The sequence below is a fragment of the Varanus komodoensis genome, unplaced genomic scaffold, assembly GCF_004798865.1.
Source record: "Varanus komodoensis strain SLA01 unplaced genomic scaffold, ASM479886v1 scaffold182, whole genome shotgun sequence".
NCBI lineage: Eukaryota > Metazoa > Chordata > Lepidosauria > Squamata > Varanidae > Varanus > Varanus komodoensis.
In genome coordinates, this window is record NW_025335532.1 from 157,455 (window position 1) to 180,440 (window position 22,986).

A 22,986-nucleotide genomic window follows, 5' to 3' on the forward strand; every position below is an offset into this window, starting at 1 on the left:
AGCGGGGGCGCGGCATCGCGCGCGGGGCGGCCGGGGCGCGGGGCGACGGCGCCGCACGGGAGGACCGGCCTCGGCGCGAGGCGGACGAGCCGGGCAGGCAGGAAGGAAGGGGCGGAGAAACCGGGCCGCGCGGCTTCCTCCTTCCCCGCCTCCCGCCCGAGCCCGCCGGGCCGCCCGGCCGCGCCCTCCGCTCTGCGGGACGCGGCTTCGGAGGAGCGGCTGCGCGGGGCGCTTCGCCTGCGGCTGCCCCCGGAGGCGAGCTCCCGCCCCTGTCGGCGTTGGCCGCGCCGCGCCGCCCCGCGCCGGTGGAGAGGGCTACGGAGGGCTAGGGCGAGCCCGGCGGTGCTGGCAGTGCCTCTGAGCACATGCAGAGGGCCTTTCCGCGGGAGGCTGGCGGCGGCCAAAGAGGCTCGCTGCGGGGTGTCTGCAGCACGCTGCGCGTAACCGAGGCGGGGCCGCCGCACTCCCACGTTCGCTTTCGGGAGCGCGGTGTGGCCTGCCGGGAGCGCCTGTTCATCGCCCCTTTCCAGGCAGCATCGCGGTGCGACGCTGCGGCACGAGAGGGGGAAGGACTGGACTGAGAGGCCCGCGGCTGTTTGTCTGGGGGGCAGGAAGCGGGGGTGCCCCCCCGTCCAAAAAGCTCTTCCAGTAGGTGCCCTCTTGGCCATGGGGTACGTGGGGGCAGCAGATGACAACAGGGCTCTGGCACACTTCGATTTGGCTTTTTTCCTGCGCCATATTGCACAACAACCGCAACCCCAACCCCAGGCTGCCTTCATTAGTTTCCAGAGCAGAGGCTGGTGGCCCCCCTAGCAGCCCCCCAGCAGGGTTTCCCAGGTGAGAGGTGTGTCTAGTTGACCTTGAGGCACCTTCCAGCTCTGTGATTCTAGAAAAATGTCTGTGTTTGCCAGGAAAGACCCACCAGTCCAGGCCCTGAGACACATTCCTCTATGGAGGCATGTCTGCCCCCCCCCCTGCCCCGGGGCCGGGCAGGAAGACAGGTGGAGCAAATTGAGACATGCCCCCCGTTTCCCGATTGCTGAAATATAGGCAACTTTCACAATACAGACATGTATACATCCTCTTTGACAGGTTAAAACCGGACCAACCTTCCGAAGGCTTTCCGGCCCCTTTCCGCTCTACTGTTCTGCGATCCACGCGCCTTCTCTCCGTGTGCTGCAAAACAGCCTTGCGGGGCCGGCAGCGCTGAGACCTCAGCTGCGGAACTGGGACGCGGATGGGGTTCGGGGTAGAGATGGGGAGAGCAGGAACAGCTCCACCCGCAAGAATGTACGGTGGAGAAGAAATTCCCACTGGGGACTTTTATTATTGCTACTGTTACTTACATTTCTGTACTGCCCAAAAGCCAAAGCTGTCAGGGCAGTTCACAACAGCACATAAAAAGCCATACAAAATACAAAAGAACATTAAAAACATCATAAAAAGCACAGTATAAGATTTAAAGACCGAATTTAAAAAGCTACAATGGCTTACTGAAATTAAGCCACAAGGCTTGTTGAGCAGTTGACATAATGCCCCGGAATAAGCTGAAGCATTGCTTGCCCTGTCTTGGCCGGGCTGCCAGGCGAGCCCTGGGGCAGGCTGCTCCATGATGGCAGTGGAGGGGCCGCCACGGAACAGGCCCTGCTCCTGGTCGCCACCAACTGAGCCAGATTTTTATCATCGTGTACACGAAGTTTGCAGTCGGGGGAGGCATATTGTCAAGTATAGTGGTGTCCAGCCATGTAAGGTCCTACAACTGAACCGGCACCTTGAGCTGGGCTCAGCAGCGTGGCTGTTGCTGCCTAGGAAGCTGGGATGAGAGGGCGGCCAGCTGCTGGCGTTCAGTTGCTGGACAGTCACAGCCGCAGCTTCCTATTTCCTGCAGTGCTCTGTTGTTACAGGACCACATGACTGGACACACGGACACCACAGAAATCCAGGCCTGTATTTGGCAATACAGAAATCCAGGAGACTGTGCCGTTGTGCCAAACAGAGAAGATGTATTCTCACTGCCTGAAATACGGCCAGGAGCAGATTGTGGTAGTGGCCGTGCTCTGTGCTGGTAACAACTCAGAGTAAAGCTGAAAAAGTTCATCAGTAGAAGCACAGTGACAAAATACAACTGAATAGCTTTCCTGAGTCCATGTAACAGATCTGCGTCACTAAACTTGCCTGATCAGAAGAACTGTGAACTCAATTCAGATACAGTATTAAGGAAGAGTACAAAAAGACAATTCCTACAGTGCAAAATTAAAAAAAACTAGATGGATTACAGAAGAAACATTCAAAATGTTATACCGGCCAGTGCAAAGAACTGCAACACAAGAATTAACATGAGATCTCTTCCTGAAGAGCCAAGAAAGCAAAGCGAAATTCAGGCCTAGATTGGGAATGCTGGAAGACAACAAGGAGCGCACACCACGTGACTAGTTAAAAGAAGGCAGAAAAAATATGCCGAAGAGATAAAAGGATGACAGGCACCTTTGAGGAGGAGTCCTGTGAGGAAGAGCCTGCAATATTCGAAAGCAAAGAGAACGCTGATCCGCTTGGGAGGAATAAAGTACCAAAATAAATATAGTGGCATTAGAACCACTCCAGAGACTAAATTGGTCTAAACTCTTACAAGAATATGCCAGCAAATAAGGAAAACAAAACAATGCCCCGCAGACCGGAAGCATTCGATGTGTGTCCCAGTTCCCAGGAAAGCAGGAATAAAGGAGTGCGGCAGCCATAGAACCATTTCACTACTTTCCCATGCAAGCAAAGTGATGCCAGAGGTGTTGCAGCAACAATTCTTACCCTATACGGAGTGAGAAATACCAGACTTCCAAGCTGGATTCCAAAACGGTAGAGGCACTTGAGATCAGGTCACAAATATACATTGTCTACTGGAGCAGACGGGGGTTTCAGCTTGGCCTGTGCTTTATAGACTGCAGCAACGCCTTCGTCTGTGTGGCTCACAAGAAGCTATGGCTAGCCCTGAAGGGCACGGGGGGTGCCTCCACCCTTGATTGTCCTGATGCACAACCTGTACTTTGGACAAGAAGCCATTGTTCAGATGGAATATCAGAATGGTTTTCCGTGGGCAAAGGCGTGAGACAAATGTGCATTTTATCTCTGCCTGTTGAATCTGTATGTAGAACATAGAAGGAAAGCTGAATTCGGATCAGAGGGAGGAGAGAAACTTGGTGTGAAATGCATCAGTAATTTAAGATATTCAGATGATACCAAAGCAGCAAATTGAAATGACTCCTGATGAAACTGGAGGAAGAACGTGCAGAAACAGGGCTGCAGCTGAGCGTCAAGAACAGTAATTGCGACTGCTGAAGAATTATGGAACCTTCCTGTCAAGACAGAAGACACTGAAATTGTGGAAGGTTTTACCTGCCTTGGCCGAGTCCTCAATTCCGAGAGAGGCTGCGGTCGAGGAACTGGAAGGAGACTGAGATTTGGAAGGCCAGCATTGAAGGAGCTAGAGAAGAGGATCGTGTGTGAGGGTCCCTCACTGGAGAACAAGGCCAGGGTCATCCAGACTATTCCATTTCCAGTCAGCATGAATGGGTGTGAACGCTGGACGGGGAAGGAAGCTGACACGGAGAAAAGGCATGCCATGCCGTTCAAAGCATGGTGCCAGAGGGAAGCTCTGCGAAAGTCCTGGGTCAACAGAAAGGACAAGAAGCAAATCCTAGATCAAAGCAAACCAGAACTTTTCCTGGAAGCAGAAATGACAAAAGTGAGGTTGATCTACGTTGAGCACATCAGGAGAGGTCAAGACTCATTGAAGAAGGCAGTTATACCAGGGAAAGCTGAAGGGAGAAGACGACGAGGACAATTACGAGACAGACCCGTTCTGCAAAGGAAGCAATAGCCTTGAGTTTCCAAGAGCTGAGCAGGGCTGGCAAGGGCAGGACACCAAAAGTTTGAGACGACTTGACAGCATGCCATGATCACAGCAAGAGCTACGGAAATAATCGGTGCAGGAGAGCCACGCTGGGTGAAACCAGTGTTTCACTGCTCTGTGGCCAGTCAGATGCTCCAGTGAGAATCCCACAGGCAGGGCAGGAGCACAAAATAGACGCCTTGTCAGCTCAGGGTTTTACAGCTTTTGAAAAGCCTCAGCACCCCGGGCTCGGAACAGGGCCGTTCCACGTTTCAGAGTCCAGGCACATGCACAGAAAAGAGCGTAGTCCTCCCAAAGCACACCTCTGCTGGGCCAGCCTGCGAGGGAGCCGGCCTCCCAAGCACAGGGAGCCTCGGGCTGGCGTGCCCCAGTCCCGGGCACGAGGCCTCAGCACACAAGTGGGTGGGCAGCCAGGCAAGCCCGGCGACAGGACGAGGCGGCCAGGAGAGAGCGGCGGCCTTCCTTCTCACAGTAAGAACCAGTGATGTGCAAGTTAACAGCTAAAAGTAAGTTCTCTGCCTTTTATAAGTGAAAAACAAATCAGTACCAATTAAGCAAGAACAGTAACAATCCAGGTAAGGAGGTAGCAGAGGGGTGGAGGCTGGCCAGGGAATCGTGCTGAGTGCCATGGGTATGATTATGGGGGGGGGGGGGCTTGGGGGCGGGGGGGGGGGGCTCATCAGACTCACGGGGCTGGAAATGGCAGCGGGAGCCATGTGGTAAGTTGCCTGCTTGGCCTGAGTATCACAAGCCCTCCAGAGATTCCTGCAGATGGTGCGGGGAGGGAATCCGTGATTCTGGCCCAGTGATGGTGGCTTGTTAATCACTAAGCAAGGTAGCCGGGAGGTCCTGGGAGCCACCTGTGAGTTGCTGGCAGAAGACAGGGGCCACCAAAGGGGCTGTCTACATGCCACCTGTCCCGTGCACGGGGGCAGCCAGGCAGGTGCACTTGAGCAGCCTCTGTGCACGAGGTGGTGCCTCGGGGGAGGAACCCAGAGCCATTCGGCACCGGGAACATCTGGGGACGGGCTGGGCCTGTACAAGGAAGGCGAGCCCCCCGCGAACCACTTGGAAGCAGGCTGCTGGCGCCACAGCCCCTGCCGAACAGTGGCAGAACAGCTTTGGCCCTGGGCCTGTCTGGGGGAGCCTGACGGGCCTGGGAAGCAGCTGCCTTGGGCGGAAGCAGTGGCATGCAGGCGCGGAGGTGTCTGGGGAGCGACACGGTGCTTGCGTGAGCGCTGGAGCCCTTCCGGGCAAAGTTGGGGAGCTGCAGTGCCTGCTTCTCGGTGGGAGCATACACATGGGGGCGTTCAAGGGCCTGGTGGAATGGTTCCCCCGGATGTAAATTCCCAGGAAGGACCAGGAAGGGCTTCCCGGAGATGCTGCTCTGCACATCAGAGTCCACAGGCGCAATCATCTAAGGGAATCCACTGCAGATGCCCTGGGGGTAAAGCACCTGGGTCAGGCACTCGTCGCAGGAACATGCCTTCATCGCCCCTCAGGGTGGTCATGCAGTGGAAAACTAAATCCAAGGCAGCAGAGGGAGGGAGGGAGCCCTTGTGCTAATGGGCGACTGCACTTATCTCCACCTTGGCTGGAGAAATCCATCACAACATTTTCAGACACAACAAAGTGATTGAATTGCTCAGTGTCCTGACTGCTCAAGAACAGAAAACAGCCTTGGGTCTAATCCTAAGTTTTGACTTTCAAGTCTTATCTCATTTCATAAGGCTTTAGCTGCCATAGATAATGATTCCGCTGGTGGGTCTGAGCAAAGCAAATTGAAAACCTTCTGGAACCGATTCATAATTCTAGATCCCATCAAGAACATTTGTGATTCATGGAAAGAGGTCAAAATATCAACATTAACAGGAGTTTGGAAGAAGCTGATCCCAACTCTCATGGAAGATTTTGAGGGGCTCAAGACTTCAGTGGAAATAGCAAGAGAACTGGAATTAGCAGCAGAGCCTGAAAATGTGACTGAATTCCTGAAATCTCACAACAGAACTTTTTAACGGATGAGGAGTTGCTTCTCACGGATGAGCAAAGAAAGTGGTTTCTTGCGATGGAATCTACTCCTGGTGAAGATACTTGAAGATTGTTGAAATGACAGCAAAGAACTCAGAATATCATATAAACTTGCTTAAACGTAGCAGCAGCGGAGTTTGTGGTGACTGGCTCCAATTTTGAAAGCAGTTCTGGGAGTAAAATCCTATCAAATGGCTTTGCATGCCACAGAGAACTCGTTCATGAAAGGAAGAGTCGGCACATGTTGCAAATGTCACTGTTTCCTTATTTTAAGCAATTGCCACAGCCACCCCAGCCTCCAGCAACCAGCACCTCGTCCGGTCAGCAGCCATCCAAATCAAGGGAAGACCACCAGCAAAAAGATTACGACTTGCTGAGGTCTCAGATGATTAGCACTTTTGAACAATAAAGTTTTTTTAATTAAGGCATGTACATTATTGTTTAGACATAATGCTATTGCACTTAATAGACTACAGTACACTATAAGTGTAGCTTCTGTATGCACTGGGAAACCAATACATTTGCATGACTCACTTTACTGTGATATTCACTGGATTGCAGTGGTCTGGAGCCAAACCCACAACATCGGCGAGGTGTGCAGGTACCAGCTGGGACGGCTACCAGTTCCAACATACACTTAATTGGGAAACTGTCAAGGAAGTCCAACAAAATGACATTTGGCTTCAAAGAAGACACTTCTAAAATGAGGAGCTGGTAAAAAGGAAGTTGAAATGGCGAGCCAAGAGGCTGAAATCCCTCCAAATGCCCGGCGGTGGCTGCATCCAGCAGCAGTAGCAGCTGGGCCGGTGTGCTTGAACCAGGCCCCCCGCCCAGAGGCCCCCAGTGCAGGCGGTTGAAGCAGCTGTTGGGGAGGCCTCCGCTAGCTGGGGAATAAGGCCTCCTTAAGAGAACAGAGGCGTTGCTCAGATGGGGGCAGGAGAGTGCGGGGGGGGGCAGGCGGGCAGGGAACGGGGCCCTTTGAGGGCCACGTCACTAACGGCACCAAGGCCAGTATTAAAGGATTCCTTGCATACGTCAGAAACATGAAACCTGCTAGAGGCACTTGGACCACTGGATGGTAAGAGTTAAAGGAGTATTCAAGAGAGGAAACAGAGACTGGAGAAGCAGAAGGAATTATTTTCATCTGCCTTCACAGCTGAAAATACAGCAGATGCCTGGTTTTTGGGAAGGGAATCTAAGGAATTAAGGGCGATAGTGGGAACCCAGAAAAGTTGCCAATTTCAACTTTATTGGCAAACAGACAATTAAAAGATCACCAGGTCTAGATGGTATCCATCCTAGGGCTCTTGCAAAGGTCAAAAAGGAAATTGCTGACCTTTTAAAAATGTGCAGCATGTCTCTAAGATCAGTCTGGGTATCAGAGGACGGAATGGCCAAGGTAGGAATCTGTGGGGAGCTGGTGCGTTACAGGGCAGTAAGCTTAATCTCCGCTTTGGGTCAACAGGCTGAAAGCCAGAATTGGTTGGCACAGAGGTGGCCAGCCCCTGCTGCGAAAGATCGACATGCCTTCCGCGAAAGGACGCCTCGTCTCGCTAACCTTTTCAAGTTCTTTGGAGCGCCAGTGCGCATGTGGACGGGGACGGCATGATTTAGTTGGACTTCCAAAGGCTCGAAGCCTGCGCAGGTGCCATGGAATGAGGAAGGGCTCCTCTTACAGATCAGCAATTGGTTAAAGAACGGAAAACAAAAGGTGGCAATGGCAAATTCTCCCAGCGCAGGGACCCCACGGGGATCTGCAGTGGAGCCGATGCTTTGGAAAAGATCTGGAACTGGAAGCGAGCACCGAAGCCGCCAGGTTTGCCGATAACATCAAGCCCTGTATGGCTCCTGCGACCAAATGGGATTGTGGAGTGTTCCACAGGGGTCTCTGCACAACGGTGAAGTGGCATCAAGATGGCAAGTTGGCTCAGTCGAAACCGTGCACACGCACACGGGAGCAAGAACTGCCCACTTCGGGCACAGGCTGATGGGGTCGGAGTCCGCAGCGAGAGATCAGTAAAGGGGTCTTGGGGTTGCCATGGACGACTTGATGGAAACCCATGTGCAGCCACTGGGAAAAAGGCAGAATGCCATGTTAGGCACAGAAAATAAAGCCACCCATACGATTACCCTTAGAATACTAATAGTATATGCAGCTGTGATTGCGGAACCTGGAAAGGGGCATTTGGGAATTGGAAAAGGCGTTGAGAAATGACCCAGGGACCTGAGCAATTCCCCTGTTAGAGCATCTGAATGTTTGGGCTAACGAAAGGGAGAGACAGGACTGAGGTATACTAAACTAAGCATGGTGTGGGGAAAGTGGGGGGGGGGGCATTTTTCTCCCTCCCATCATTGCCAAACCCCCATCCCATGAAGCTGACTGGCAGGAGAGTCAAGACAGATAAAAGGGCGTCCCCCTTCACACAATGCATCACGAGACACTGGAATCTGCTTCCAAGCGTGTAGTGATGGCCACCAATTCAAGCAAATTCCGGGAGAGCAGGAGGATGCTGCTGGTCCTGGTGGCACTGCTGTTCTTGCGCCAGCAGCAGCACGGGGACTTCAGCAGGGAGGTGCTGCAGAACGGAGGCCCAGCCTGTGGGGTCCCGGGAGCAGTGGCGCGACTGCTGCAGGAACAGACGAGCGCACACCTTGGTTAGATCGAGCACGGCTGTCCTTCGTCTGTGTGCTCACTTCCTCCATGGGGCTTATGCTCAAGGGCACACGCATAGGTTTCCGTCTGTTCCCTCTTCCCTCCCTCTTCCCGGAACCATGCCGAGTTAGGGTCAGCTGCTCTCGGTGCCTCGGTAAATTCTCTCCTTTGGACGCTGTCTTCATGGGGGGCTGACAGGCAGATTGATGTACCTGACCAGGCCATACAGGCATCCCACCCCCACCCCCCATCTTGGCTGGGAGAGGAGCTGAGACTGGAGGGTGCAGTTGCAGGCCTCATCCTCAGCCCACCCCACTAGCCCACCTCTGCCCAATTCCAGTGGAAGAGCTTCCCCAGCCGCAGAGCAAGCGCCAGCTGCCTGGGCGCCACGGGTGGTCTCCCCATGGAGCGGCTTCTTGTGCAGAAGAGCCTCTGAGGGTCCCACAAAGGAAACGACACTCTAGGAAGGCCCCCTGCGCACGCCTGCTGCCCATGTGTAAGCAGCCTCGTGAGGAGGGCGGAGTGGCAGAGCCCCCAAGGCAAGGGAGGGGCAGGCGGAGGCACCACGAGCCTGGAGCCTGAGCTGAGCCTTGTGCCTGCAACCTCCTTCCGGTGCCCCCCCATCCCCCTCCATTGCACAGCTTGTACGCCAGCAGGGACCACCCGAGAAGCAGCAGCCCAAACCGGTTTGGACCGGCTCCTGCAGATGGGTAGAAAAGAGACCAGGAGCCCCAGGAGGCGCGATTGCGGGCACTTCAGGCGGAAGAAGCCCTTCAGCCAACACCTCCTTCAAATGCTAACCAAATCGCTCCTCGTTTGGGAGCTTCCTTCACAAGCCTGGGCGGGAAGCTCCTCCCAGGTTCAGGCAGAGCGCAGGCGACTGGACGTTGTCTGTCAAGAGTCACTGTACCAAACTGCTCAACTGCTTTTTGAAAGAAACCTGAAATTGCTCTTCTAAAATGTGGCCTTCTTAGCTATTTTTGGCAGCGTGACCTGTCGTGTCAGTTTGGTGAGTTCCTCCAGAGGGACATTCCCACCAGGCGCCCCCCAAGGTTTTTCTTGGAGCATCCCGGCCCAGGCGAGGCTGGGCAGGTGCAGGAGCTGGCATTCCTATCACTGCCTGCAGAGCCCTCCGGGGCTACCTCACCCCGCGTGCCCGAGACCCGTTGCCTTGCAGGACAGGGGGAAACTGCTTGGCATCGAGCAGGTCCTTGTACTGCAGCTCGGGGGTGATCAGGCGCCGGCACACCTCCTGGACGCCTGGGGCCAGGCCAGGCCGCAGCGCATAGCCCAGGATGGGTGTCTGGCCAAACTGGAAGGGGCGGAGGCGCTCGTCAGTGATGTGGCCGGGCTCCAGGGGGCCTCCGCCCTGCAGGCACTGCTGCATGAGCTCCGTCTGGCGCTTCTGGAGCAAGGCCACTTCCCGGGCCATGTGAGCCCGGCCAAAGCGCTCCACCTGCGCCCAGAAAGTCTGGTTGAAGTGAGCATAGAGGTGCCAGTCCAGGCTGTTCCAGGCCCGGAGGCGGGCGGCGTCCACCGGCTTCAGGGCATGCACTGCCTGTGGGTTGCGCAGGTTGTGCCGAAAAGCCACGACATCCTCCAGGCTCCAGCAGAGGGCCTCCCGCAGGAGGACCAGGGACTCGTCCATGTACTCTGTTATCAGCACAAGGTGGAAAACATGCTGCAGTCCTTCCAGAGCTGCCTTGATGGGGGCAATGCCTGGCCCCTCAGGGGGGCTGAGGCCAAAGTCAAACCACAGCAGGTTGCGGGCGTAGTGGTTCCCTCGCTCGCCGGGCCGGTAGAAGCGCTGTGGGGCGGCCAGGAATTCAGGCAGAGAACCGGCATGGCGGAAGGCAGGGACCACGGCACGGTAGTAGGAGAAGGCGGACTCGGCCAGGGAAGCAGGATTCCTTACAATGGAGAAATAGAAACTGTCCGCAGGCATAACTTTCTGGACCTGGAGAGGGAGGCATGGAAGTGGTCAGTGGTGGCATCCTTGACGGGAGAGCAAACCCACGGCTACTTCCGCCCATGTTCAGAGATACCGCATTCATTACTTTAGGCACTGTGCAAATGTGTGCTGGGTGGTGAGGGTGGCAAAGCACTCTTCCCATGCTCAGAGGGTCCATTTCAGCTCATGTCCGAGGTCAGAGCCCCCCCCCCATTAAGGAATTCCAGCAGAATGGAGCATCGCGTTCCAGCGGTCTGCTGTGCCAGGCACTGCCGAGGGAAGCAGCCTGTAGGCCTGGAGCCCAGCCTAGCAGCGATACGCACCCCACGGGCGTGCTCACAAACTGCGAAATCTGCTCTCTGATAACAAATCAGCATTTTGAACATTTTGTTTTTGTTCACTGTAAAAAGAACCTGCTTGAAGACCTTGTGACTGCAGAGAAAATTAGGGCTGTGCGTGACCAAGGGGCAGAGTGTGGAGAAGAGTTCAGAGCCAGCAAAGTCACCGTGAAATTCAAGGGGCTGGATCCTTCCCGCAGGTTTGCCCACGCCCCTCCTCCATAGCCCCTTCCCCAGAACCCTCAAGCAGTGCCCCCCGCCTCAGCCCCCCCCCACGCACCTCAGGCAGGTTGAAGCGCATGTGGTGACACAGGATGTCAAAAGGGGGGCTGCTGGGATGCCAGCCCTTGACCCGCCGTGCCTGGAACGGGTTCGGGTAGCTGAACTGGTAGCGCGTGGGGAGAGCGAAGCGCAGCCCCCGTGCGTCCCCGAAGCGGTGCAGAATGTTGGTGATGGTGCTGCTGCCAGTCTTGTGGGTCTTCAGGAAGACGAGGTGCTGCCGCGGCTTGCAGAGGGGGGGGTGGCTGCGGGTCTCTTCCCCTCCCAGCACCTCCTCCTTGGCCGGAGGGGCCCAGAGGGTTGGAAGCAGCTGGGACAAGGAAGCTCTGGGGGGGGGGGGAGGAGGAGGAGATATCAGGAAAGGAACCACATGGCTGAGTGAGGCGGAAACTCCCCAGCCGCTTTTGCAATGCACAGGACTAGCGAGGGCAGTTCCCGAGGGCAGTTCCCGTGGCCCCCCCCCCCACTCGGGCTCTTCTTGGCTGGCCATTGTTTGGCGCCGGCTCATGGGAGGGGTGTTACCTCTTCTGAAAGGAGATTCCCAGGAGCTGGATGGTGAAGCCAATTGCCATGGAGACCACCAGAGCAGCCCAGAGGAGCTGCAGGCGTGGGCAGCAGCAGCCGAAGGAAGCCGCCCTCATCCTCCGGCGTGGGGCAGGGCGTGGGGCAGGAGGGAAGAGATCACAGGTCAGCACACTGCAGGAAGCCAGATCTCCGCCACCCCGGCCTCAGTTGACGGGAGGGCCCACCTGCAGTCCCTCCCCGGACCCTACCTTCAGCTGCCCACCCTTTGCTGCCTAAGAAGGGTGCCCTGGCGACCGCCCTCTCAGTTCAGACTTGCCTGAGCAGAGGGGGTGGTTTGGGGGGGCTCGCTGGCACCCCAGCCCCTGACTTGAGCTCCTCTTATCCAGGCCAGGGGAGGGGGGTCTACACCAGGTACGGTCCTGATCTTGCAAGGTCTGGGACTCGACTCATAAGGGCCTTGTGGTGGACACGTCCCCTCCAGGGCCAGGCCGCAGATCAGCCAGAGATCAGCTGCAGAGCCCCCTTCGGTTGGGGGGGGGCGCATTCTGCTGTAAGAGCCCGACCACGGCTGGCATCCCGCCCTCGGCTGGCTCCTTGTCCCCCACCGTGCGCGGGGGACGGGCTCCCGCAGCCGCATCTTGACGGGTGGCTGGCGGGGAAGAGCCCGACCTTTGGACCGGCCCCACCTGCGCAAGCGACCTGTTCCGCCCGCCGAGTTCCTCCTCGTCCGCACCACGCAGCCCAGCCCAGCCCAGCCGTGGGGGGGGGGGGGATCGGGCCGCCGAGGCGGGGGAAGGTCGAGGGGCGGCCGAGGCCGCACAGCCGGGCAAGGCTGCCTCTCCCGCAGACGCATCGGGCCCGCGGAGAAAGGGCGCCTTCCGCGGGGCGCCGGAAAGCCCCGGGCGGCTGGCCAGGATGGGGCCCTCCGGGCTGGGTGGGCTGCCTCCGGCTTCGCGAATCGTGCCCGGCCCGCGCGTGGGCCTGTCGCCCCTCATCAGCAGCCGGACGGATTAACGCGCGCGGCAGATGGCCGGCCGGCCCGGCCGTGCGGGGGGCGGGGGCGCTGGAGCCGAAGGCCGCCGCCCGTGTTGGGCCCTGCAGGGCTCCCCCAGGTGGGCCGTGGCGGCTTTTTGCAAGGGAGGGTGACGACGGAAGGATCTCCGCCTGCGATCGCGGGGGTCGGCTTCAGAGCGGGGGTGCTTGTGCCGGGAGATCCCCGCTGTCACGCAGTCCGCATTCGTGCGCTCCGGCCGCAGCGCCCATCCCTCCGCAGAGACCGGACACGCCGAGGGACCCGCTCGGCTGCCCGCGGCTTCAGGGCGGAACCCCGCGCGGTCCCGCCCGGCGGGATCCAGGCCGCCTCTCCTCACGTGGCTCCGGGCTGTCTTGGCACTCCGCGCCGAGCAGCTGCCGGCCAGCCGTCCCGCAAGCCCACGCCCAGCCAGGCGGCCGCGGCCTGGACGCCCTGCCCATCTCCGCCCGGCAGCGGCAGCCTGGAGCCTCCCGGCGCAGCCCCAGAAGTGCTTGCGATGCCACGGCTCTGAGCCGGGCCTCCGGGGCGAGTGCAGAGCGCGGTCCCGCCCCGCGGAGTGGCCCCCGCCTGGCTACACGGGGGGGGGGGGGGGCATCTCGCGACTCCAATTCGGCTTGACCCCCGGGAGCCCCCGTCTCCCTGCAGCAGCTCGTTCGACCCGCGCGTCGGCCCCCCACTTCCCGCCCTCGAGCTCGGCCTGGCCCCCGGGGCCCCTCACCCGCCGGGGGCCTAGCGCGGGGCGGCGCGCGCGGCACAGAGGAGCCCTCGAGGCCCACCTCGGCCGGCTGGAGTGCCCGGGGTCGCCGGGGGCGGGGCAGCTCCGTCCTTGGAGACGGGGGACCCCACTGCACCGCGCCTCACTGGACGGGATCGAAGGGGCCCCTCCCCGGAGCGCGGGGCACCGCCTTACCTGGAAGGCGCCGGGGGGTCCGTCAGACCGGCTCCCCGCGCGGCACGAACTCCATGGGGCGTGGGGAGCCCGCGGGGAGCCCGCGGGGAGCCTGGGGGGGCCCACCCTCAGTGCCGAGGGACGCAACCGAAGCCGCGGGCAGCCGGGCTCCCTTGCGCGGTCCGCCCCTCTTTTGCGCGCTTCAGCCGAACTTTCCCGGCCGCCGCTCACGCCGCCGCTCCGCTCTTCGCAACTTTCCGTCTCCCTCCCGCCCTTCTCCCCTCCTCCTCCTCCTCCGCCGCCGCCGCTTGGCTGCCTTTGTCTGCCTCCCGCCCCCCTCTGCACGCCCCCCGCCCAGGCGAGCAGGCGGGAGGAGGGAGCGACGAGCCGGCGCTTCCTCGGGAGCACCATCTCCGCGGGCGGCTGAAACCCAACCCGGGCCGCCCTCGCCGCAGGCTCCGCAGGGCCGCCGCGCGCCCGTCCTCGGCTGCGCCCCCCTCCCAAGCCGCGCCGCGGCTGCCTCGGGGTGGGCGCCCTCCTCCCCCGCCGCCCCGGCGCGCACACCACGCGCTGCCGCCTCGGAGCGCCCCGCGACGTGGGAGGGACGGACGGGGCGCTCGGTTCGGGGCTGGCCGTGTGCGTTTCGGGCTGGCCGCTGACGCTGGGGCCTGGGGCTGGGGCTGGGGCTGGCCCGGGGCCCGCCGTCTCTCCCCCTCTGCCGCCGCTCTTCGGGCACAAACGCGCAGCGCCGGGGCAGAAGGGGGGACGCGCCCGCAGCCGGCGGGGGCTGGGGCTGCGGGTGCGAGGCTGCCTCCGTGCCAACTCTGAGCCCTCCTCCCAGATCCGGATAAAACAGGAGGCCGAGGGAGAGGCAGAGGCCGAGGCCGAGGGAGGCTGTGTCGGGGCTGGGAGCCTCCCTGGGCTGGCTCCTCTCGCTGCTGCCTCTGCTCCTTCCCTCCGCGGCAAGGCTGGGGGTGCACCCAGCCCCGGACAACCGGGGCCGCCCAAACAAGCTCCTCTGGGGCAGTGACACCCGCAGGGCGGAGGCAGATGTCGCAGGCAGCTCTCGGCCCGCCTGCTCTGGCTAGACACAGTTCCCCAGCCCCAGACTGCAGAACGGGCCCCTTCCTCCCCCACTGGCGGCAGATGCCCCACTCAGCCTGCACTGCCATGCAGCTTGCTTTCGAAAAAGGGAGAGCCAGTTCAGAGAGGAGGCCAGGACGGGGGAGTGTGAGTCAGCCTGGGACTGTCTCATCCCAGCCGAGAGTCACAGGGATGAGATCTCGCCTGTGAAGCAGATGTGGGCCCTGGGCTGCCCCACGAGTCCCACCAGAGGTCATGCTTTCCTGGACAACGCCCACATGAGAGTCGGAAGGGGGACCGAACAGCTCTCCGCAGAGATGAACATGAAACGTTTTGCTGGCAAACGAAGGCTGCAGTTCACAGCCGTGTTGTTCCGTATGAGGTGCGTGCGCCAGGTGTCAGCACAACGTGATTCATCCAGGACGAGCCCGTGAGCAGCAAAACGGGGCTCTCCGAGTCAGAGCAAGGGGGCTTGGCGCAAGGGGGCCGCTGAGCCCTTGGAAGGCAGACGCTCCGGACTTCATGAGGGATGCATTTTTGCAAAAGCCTGCCTGAAATGGTGGGAGTGCGGCTGCAGCTGCGTGAGGCAGCCGCCGCCCAGAGGCTCAGGGCAAGCCTCCAACCCTCCCATTTACGCCCAGCTGCACAGTGAGGGCTGTTTAAGATAAGAAAAGAGCTGATGCTCGAGTATTAACAGTAGCGAGAGCCTTACGTGGCGAGACAGAGAGACCCCATGGGGAGGAGGAGCTTTCCAAATACAATGACCTAAGCTGTGCACCATGCTTGCCAGACTGGTGAACGCAGGGGCCAATGACCGCCATGTCCGTGGCTGAAAGGGGCAGCGTTCTCATTTTAAGAGGAAAACGCTAGCCATTACTTCTATCCTGCTTCTAATCATCCCGTTCTGGTGATGCGTGTTGCTTGTTTCCTCATGGCGCGTGTTGCTCTTCTCAGAGGATGCAGTCCTATGTCCTTGCCCTCATGCGGGTAAGCTCCAGGCTTGGGGGCCCGAACGGGTCATGGCCGCTGCGGGTGCAGCTCCGCTACGCGTCCTCTTCCACCAGGCAAAGCCCACGCGGAGCCTTGGTACCCACCTGCGCTGTGGGCAAGGAAGCAGGCGGGAACCGCTTAGGGCTTGGGCGGAGGCGAGCGCGTGCTGCATCTGGCTGAACGCTTCCTGGGGCTCATTGCCGGGCCCGTGGCGTGCTGACGAGGGCAGAGAGGAATGGCTTCTCTGTTTCCGTTGCATCCCCACAGGGTCATCCCGTGAAGCTCTCCTAGGTGGTGCAGGGCCTGCTACACTCTGGGCCCAGGACGGGTCCTCTTGAACTCTCGGTGGCGCACCATGAGGAATTTGCCCAACACTTTAGGAATAAAGCCACTCAAGCTGGGCTCCACTGTTAGTACTGTTCCTGCACTGGAGGTGTCCAGAGCACCGTCTGGCCCATCTTTGCTGGATCGGTTTCAATTACTGTGGCCTGAGGATGTGGACAAGGTACTTGGACAGGTCCGACCCACCACCTGCCTACTCGGCCATCACCCTTCGTGGCTGCCCACCGAGGCCAAGGATGGGACGCACACCTGGGTCCAGGCAGTTATACGCAGCTCTCTGAGGATGGGCTGGTTCCTGCTGCCTTGGAGGAGGCCAATATCAGACCTCCTCTGAAGAGGGTGAACCTGGTCCCAGAGGTCACCACCAAGTATAGAACCAGCAGCTAACATCCCATTCGTGGGCAAGGTGCTGGTGGTCAAGCTGCCCAGGCACTCTTGGAGGGAACGGAGCACCTGGATTCGTTTCAGTCCCGCTTCAGGCCCGTTTCTGAGACCAAAACTGCCTTGGCCACTCTGTGTGATGACCTGCACCAGGAGAGGAACGGGAGTAGACCTTGGCTGGTTTTTCTGGATCTTTCAGCAGCCTTCGTCTACCGTGGTAACCTTCTGGACAGGCTGGCTGAGTTGGGAGTTGGAGGCACTGCTCTGCAGTGGTCCTGTTTTTACTTGGCCAGCCAATTCCAGAAGATGGTGCTGGGGGATTATGGCTCTGCCCCAGGGCAATTATGCCGTGGAGTCCCCACAGGGTTCCATTTTATCCCTTGTGCTATTTAACATCCTCATGAAACACCTGGGAGAGATCCTCTCTAGGTTTGGGCTGGAGTGTCACCAGCAGGCTGACGACACCCAGCTCTGCCTCCCTTTTGCACCTGATCCAGGCGAAGCAGTGACTGACTGGTGTGATAGGCTGGATACGGGCCAATAAATGGAGACCTCATCCAGATAAGATGGAGGTTCTATGGATTAGGGCCCGGTGGATTAGGGCATGGCTGACTGACCGAAAGCAGAAGGTAACCATTAGTGGGGAGTCATCGGGATGGCGGCCAGTAACAAGCGGGGTCCCCCAGGGCTCTGTCCTGGGGCCAATCCTGTTTAATCTTTTCATTAATGACATAGAAGAAGGGGTGAACAGTCTGCTGATCAAATTCACAGACGACACTAAAACTGGAGCAGTGGCCACAACTGTGGAGCAGGTACTCCAGATCCAAAAGGATCTGGACAGACTATGGAAGTGGGCAGGAGACAACAGCGTGGCGTTCAATGTGGAGAAGTGCAAGGTCTTGCGCTTGGGGCATAGGAATGGGGGTCATAAGGACAGGTTAGGTGACAAGTGGCTGGAGAGCAGCACTTGAGAAAGGGACCTTGGGGTGCTGGTTGACTGCAGGCTGAACATGAGCCAGCCGTGTGATGCGGTGGCCAAGAGGGCGAACGCCACCCTGGGTTGCATAGCCAGAAGTGTGGCTTCTAGATCAAGAGAGGTATTACTACCACTCTACATGACTCTAGTGCGCCTGCAACTGGAGTATTGTGTTCAGTTTTGGGCCCCTCATTACAGAAAGGATATAGCCAGGTTGGAGTCAGTGCAGTGTAGGGCCACAAGGTTGGTGGCCAGTTTGCAGGGGATGGGGTATAGGGCGAGACTGGGGGAACTGGGTCTCTTCAGCCTGGAGAAGAGGAGACTCAGAGGGGATATGTTGGCGACATGCAGGTATGTGAGGGGATGTCACATGGAGATGGGTAGAGACCTGTTCTCCCCTGCAGAGGAAGGCAGGACACGCTCCAACAGAGCAAAGCTCAGGGAGCCAAGGTTCCATTTGGATGCCAGGAAGCACTTCCTGACAGTCAGGACCCCGAGGGTGTGGAACGGACTTCCACAAGAGGTCGCTGAGGCCCCATCGATGCGGGTGTTCAAGGACAGGCTGGACGTCCACATGGTGGGCATGTCGTGAGCGGAGCCGGCTGGTGCCAGAGGTCAGACTAGATGGCCCGGGAGGTCCCTCCTGACTCGCTCTGTTTCTCTGTTTCTATTGGCAGGTGGTTCAGCTGTCCCGGTGAGTGTTATTTGCCCTGTTCCGGATGGGGTGGCATTCCCGCGAAGGGACAGGTGCATAGTCTGGGAGTGCTCCTTGAGCCAGAGCTCTCTTTGGAGCTCCAGGTAACCGCTGTGGCATGGAGTGCCTTCCATCCGCTTTGGACGGTCCGCCAGTGACCTTCTTGCCTGGATGAGCAGAGTCCAGCAACGGCAGCGCACACTCTGGTGCCCCTTAACCTCTTGACTGGACTATTGCAACGTGCTCTACATGGGGCTGTCCTTAAAAACGGTCTGGATACTTCAGTCGGTCCAAAATAGAGCAGCCAGGCTTTCGACAGGGACCAGCAGGCGTGACCACGTAATGGCAGTCCTGCAGCATCTGCTCTGGCTCCCAGTGAGGTCCAGGCCCAACGTAAGAAGTTAACGCTGATGTACAAAGGCCTCAGTGGTTTAGGGCCTGGATGTCCATTGCCTCCTCAAAACGCCGTCCGGCGGAGCTCTTTCGAGTGGTGCAAGGCCTGGTTCGCCTGGGTCCTAAGGAAGATCCGATGCCACCCTCAAAGGCCTGCTGTGACGACTTTGCCAGGCATTTCAGGGAGAAAATCGCTCAGATTCGTCACGAGCTGGACTCCACTAATGAATCAGTGGTCTCTGAGGAGTCGCCAATGCCACCGTCTGGTCCAAAATTATTGGAGGAATTTCAATTATTGCGGCCCAATGATGTGGACAAGGTGCTTGGAAGAGTATGTCCCACCACTTGCCTATTGGATCCTTGCCCGTCTTGGTTAATAAATAACTCCAAGCACGGGATTGGGACCTGGATCTTGGAAGTGGTTAACGCTTCTCTGAGGGAGGGTCGAGTGCCTGCCCCTTTAAAGGAGGCGGTAGTCCGACCGGTCCTGAAGAAGGCGTCACTGGATCCAGAGATGGCCACTAATTATAGACCAGTGGCCAACATCCCGTTTCTGGGCAAGGTGTTGGAGCGGGTGGTGGCGGGACAACTCCAAGCTCTCTTGGATGAAACTGATTATCTGGACCCATTTCAGTCCGGCTTCAGACCCAGGTACGGTACTGAACCTGCCTTGGTCGCCCTGTATGATGACCTGTGCAGGGAGAAGGACAGGGGGAGTGTGTCCCTGTTGGTTCTTCTGGACCTCTCGGCGGCTTTCGATACCATCGACCATGGTATCCTTCTGGATAGGCTTGCGGGATTGGGGGTCGGAGGCACTGCTTTGCAATGGTTCCGCTCCTACCTCAATAACAGATTCCAGAAGGTGGTGCTGGGGGACTATGGCTCTGCGCCATGGCAGCTATGCCATGGAGTACCACAGGGGTCCATTTTGTCCCCTTTGCTGTTTAACATCTACATGAAACCGCTGGGAGAGGTCATCAGGAGGTGTGGGCTGCGGAACCATCAGTACGCTGATGAACCCAGCTCTACCTCTCGTTCTCCACCAATCCGGGTGAGGCAGTGGCTGTGCTGAACTGGTGCCTGGCCGAGGTAATGGGCTGGATGAGGGCCAATAAACTGAAGCTCAATCCAGACAAGACGGAGGTCCTGTTGGTTGGCGGATCGGGCTTCGGTGAGGGTGAATTGAACCTAGTCCTGAATGGGGTTGCACTCCCTCTTAGGGACAAGGTCTGCAGCTTGGGAGTGCTCCTCGACCCAGAGCTGTTGTTGGAAGCTCAGGTGACAGCGGTGGCGAGGAGCACTTTCTCTCAGCTTCGGCTGATCCATCAGCTGCGCCCCTACCTGGAGTACGACTGCCTGGCGACAGTGACACACGTGCTGGTGACTTCCCAACTAGACTTCTGTAACGTGCTCTACGTGGGGCTACCCTTGAAGACGGTCTGGATACTTCAACTGGTTCAAAATAGAGCTGCCAGGCTGCTGACGGGGACGGGGCATTATGCTCACATGACTCCAGTCCTCTGTCAGTTTCACTGGCTTCCCATTGAAGTCCGGGCCCAATTCAAGGTGTTGGTGATGACCTATAAAGCCCTAAATGGCTTGGGTCCTGGTTACCTGAAGGAGCGCTTCCATCCATATATGCCCACCCGCCCGCCCTCTGAGATCTGCGGGAGAGGCCCTTCTCCGGGAACCCTCCATGAAGGAGATTAGGAAGGTAAGTACTCGGAGGAGGGCTTTCTCTGCGGTGGCGCCCAATCTATGGAATGCGCTCCCCAGAGAGGTCTGCCTGGCGCTGTCGTTATTTGTTTTTCGGCGCCAGGCGAAGACCTTTTTATTCAAACGTCATTTTAACTGTTAATACTATTTATTTTATTCTTCGGCCAGGGCAACTTATTTTATATTGTTAACTTGTTTTATATTCTTATTGTTTAATATTTTAACTGATATATTTGTGACCCGCCCCGAGGCTTCGGCGAATGGGGCGGCATAGAGATTTTCTAAATGAATGAATGAATGAATGAATGAATGTATGTATGTATGTATGTCTGAAGGGGCATCTCCTTCCAGAGACACCTGCCTGAGTGTTATGATCTTCCTCCGAGGTCCTTCCTTGGGAGCCCTCCTTGAAGAGGTTCAGAAGAGTGGCAACCCGGGGGAGGGCCTTTTCCGTGGTGGCCCCCTGGCTCTGGAACCTTCTCCCCAGAGAGGTGCACCGACACTTTATTCATTTTGGTGCCAAGCCAAAATCTTTTTATATACCCAGGATTTTAAGGTTGAATGGCATTTTAATGGTAGAAGTTATTAAATGTTTTCATATTGAATTTTAATAGTGCTGCTATATTGTACGCTGTCTTGAGACCTGCTGGTGTAGATGGGTTGTACATGTCCTAAATAAAAAACCTAATTGTGCTTGGGCAGGAGGGGCCAATGGGAGCTGGCAAAACCCTCAGCCCGTTTCCTACCCTCCCCGCTGGCCTCTTTTTCTCCTCCAGGCCCAGCTGCTGGGATTTCTTTTCTATACTGCCCCACAGTCAAAGCCTGCTTGGAAGTTTACAACAATCCATAAAAGCAAGGTCATAAAATGCAATGCAAATTCATACACGGAAGAAGCGTTAAAATAATCTAAAAGAGTTGCCGCGGGGGGGGGGGGGGGCACGGTTCTTTCCCATTCTCCGTGGCATCTTGCAATGACGCCTGGTGTCCATAGGATTGTGCCAAATACAGTTCACGCTACAGGGCCGTATTGCACAGTGGCTCTGTGGCTCGGCTTGAGGAGAGCTTCGGGACCACAGCCCATATTGTCATCATTCTGGGATCCCGGAAGACTTGGCCCCTGCTAGGAAGGGCTGGGCGCCGTGGTGGCGGTTTCCTGCCCCGGTCAGCGCACCGCCAACGCGCTGGCCTGGGCAAGGGACGGGGCCAGCCAGAGCAGGCCGGGTGGCTGCAGGCGCCTCACCCAGGCTCGGCCCGAGCTGCCTCGGCTGCCCCAGGGGGGCTCGGCAAACCTCCGCCCTCCCTCGTAGCCCTTCTCGTGGGCCGCCCCCACGACAGGCACGGCGGCCTCATCGCCACTGATGTCGCTGCCACAGTACGTGGCTCGTGGGAGCACACGTGCCGGCGGGTTTGCTGCCTTACAGCCGCATATTGGAATGAGCCCCACGCCGAGGATGTGGGGAGAGAGGGGACAAGAAGGGCGTCCTTCCTGCTGGTTCACGTACGGCTGGGAGGTGGCTGTCCTGGTGGGGCAGAGGAGGCAGAAGCGGGAAGGCCAAGCAAGAGGGCCAGTTGTCGCTCAGAGGGCTCTGTGCTTAAGCTTCGGCCTCCCCCTTCCCTCCTCCCCAGAATTTGCCCTTGATAGTGTCTCTGCGTCCGTCCATGTCATCACGGCTGCCAAGCCACTTGCACAGAAGAAACAGCGCGAGTCGGAAGGGGTCTCCCAGGCCCATGCGCGCTATGTGCCCATCCCGTGCAGGTCCCGCTGTCCTTGCACGCGTGCAGACGCCGGCAGGGGAGGGAGTTCTGGCATGAGCTTTGACAGGGCAGGCCGGCCCCTCTCTGCTCCTTGGCTTTCTATGCCATTCCTTCTCCAGATTGCCAGAGGACGGGCGGTCAGAACCAGCTCAACTGCCGCCTTGGCAGATCAGATCATCCTCTCCTTTGGGAAAGGCCCAGTATTGCAAGCTGGGCACCCAGTGAGGGCACCTGCAGAGCCCCCAAAATGGAGGCCTCCACCCACAGTGTGGCTTGTGGGTACAGATGTCAAACGGCATTGGTCGCAGCAGCAGCAGCAGCTCCTCCGTTTGCAATCAGGCACGGCACGCGAGTGGACAGGAAGGGCCGCAAAGGCATGCTGAGCGACGGCTTCCCCAACCTGGAGCCCCCTTCCTGGTGGCAGCGGCTCCCTGAACCCATCAGCTGCATGCAGGGGTGCAGCAAGCGTCTCTTGCAGGCTGGTACCCCAAGTTCAGGCCTGTGTCTCTGGCCTCTAAACATGTAGACCTTGCCTCGCTTGGCCTCGATGGACCCCAGTTATCTTGTCTGACTTAATTAAAATGTAGCACCTTAATCATCTCTTCCTGGCCCATCCCAGTGCTCTCACAGTAGGAAAACCCCCTCGTGGCTTGCTAGATCGACAAAGGATGGACTTTCTGGTGATGCCTCAGGTGTGGGGCAGGGGATGAGATTCCGCGCTGCTGGCCGGCTGACCCCGGCTGCGCCTACTGTCCTGGCACCCCCAGGGAGAGGAGACCCCCAGAGGAGGGGCCTGGCGGGCCGGGGAGAAGCCCGCCCCGCCACTGTGCCCTTCCGGTGCTCTGCCCCGATGCGCATCGGCCCCGGTGCCTGCGCTGCCTCCCCGATGTACTCGGCTGTGGGATTGCAGAACGCCCTGCCGTGAGCATGTGGCTGCGAGGCTGGGCATTCCCCTCATGCTCCTGCCCAGAGTGCTCTGCGGAGGCTCTGCTGACCCGTCCGGTCCAGCGGATGGGAGCCTACCTTGCAGGGTTGCTGTGCAAGCGACTTGCTGCT

At 58.4% G+C, this 22,986-nt stretch overlaps 1 protein-coding gene across 1 annotated transcript; it reads right to left on the reverse strand.

Annotated features, from left to right (window-relative positions):
* Positions 1–4,674: 4,674 nt before the first annotated feature.
* Positions 4,675–12,398, reverse strand: GAL3ST4 (galactose-3-O-sulfotransferase 4). Its single transcript, XM_044426800.1, has 3 exons — positions 11,676–12,398; positions 11,155–11,479; positions 4,675–10,542 (listed from the first exon to the last, which is right to left on the reverse strand). The coding sequence occupies exons 1-3, from the start codon at positions 11,792–11,794 to the stop codon at positions 9,724–9,726; spliced, it is 1,263 nt and encodes a 420-aa protein (XP_044282735.1). The 5' UTR covers positions 11,795–12,398; the 3' UTR covers positions 4,675–9,723.
* Between the last annotated feature and the right edge of the window lie 10,588 nt (positions 12,399–22,986).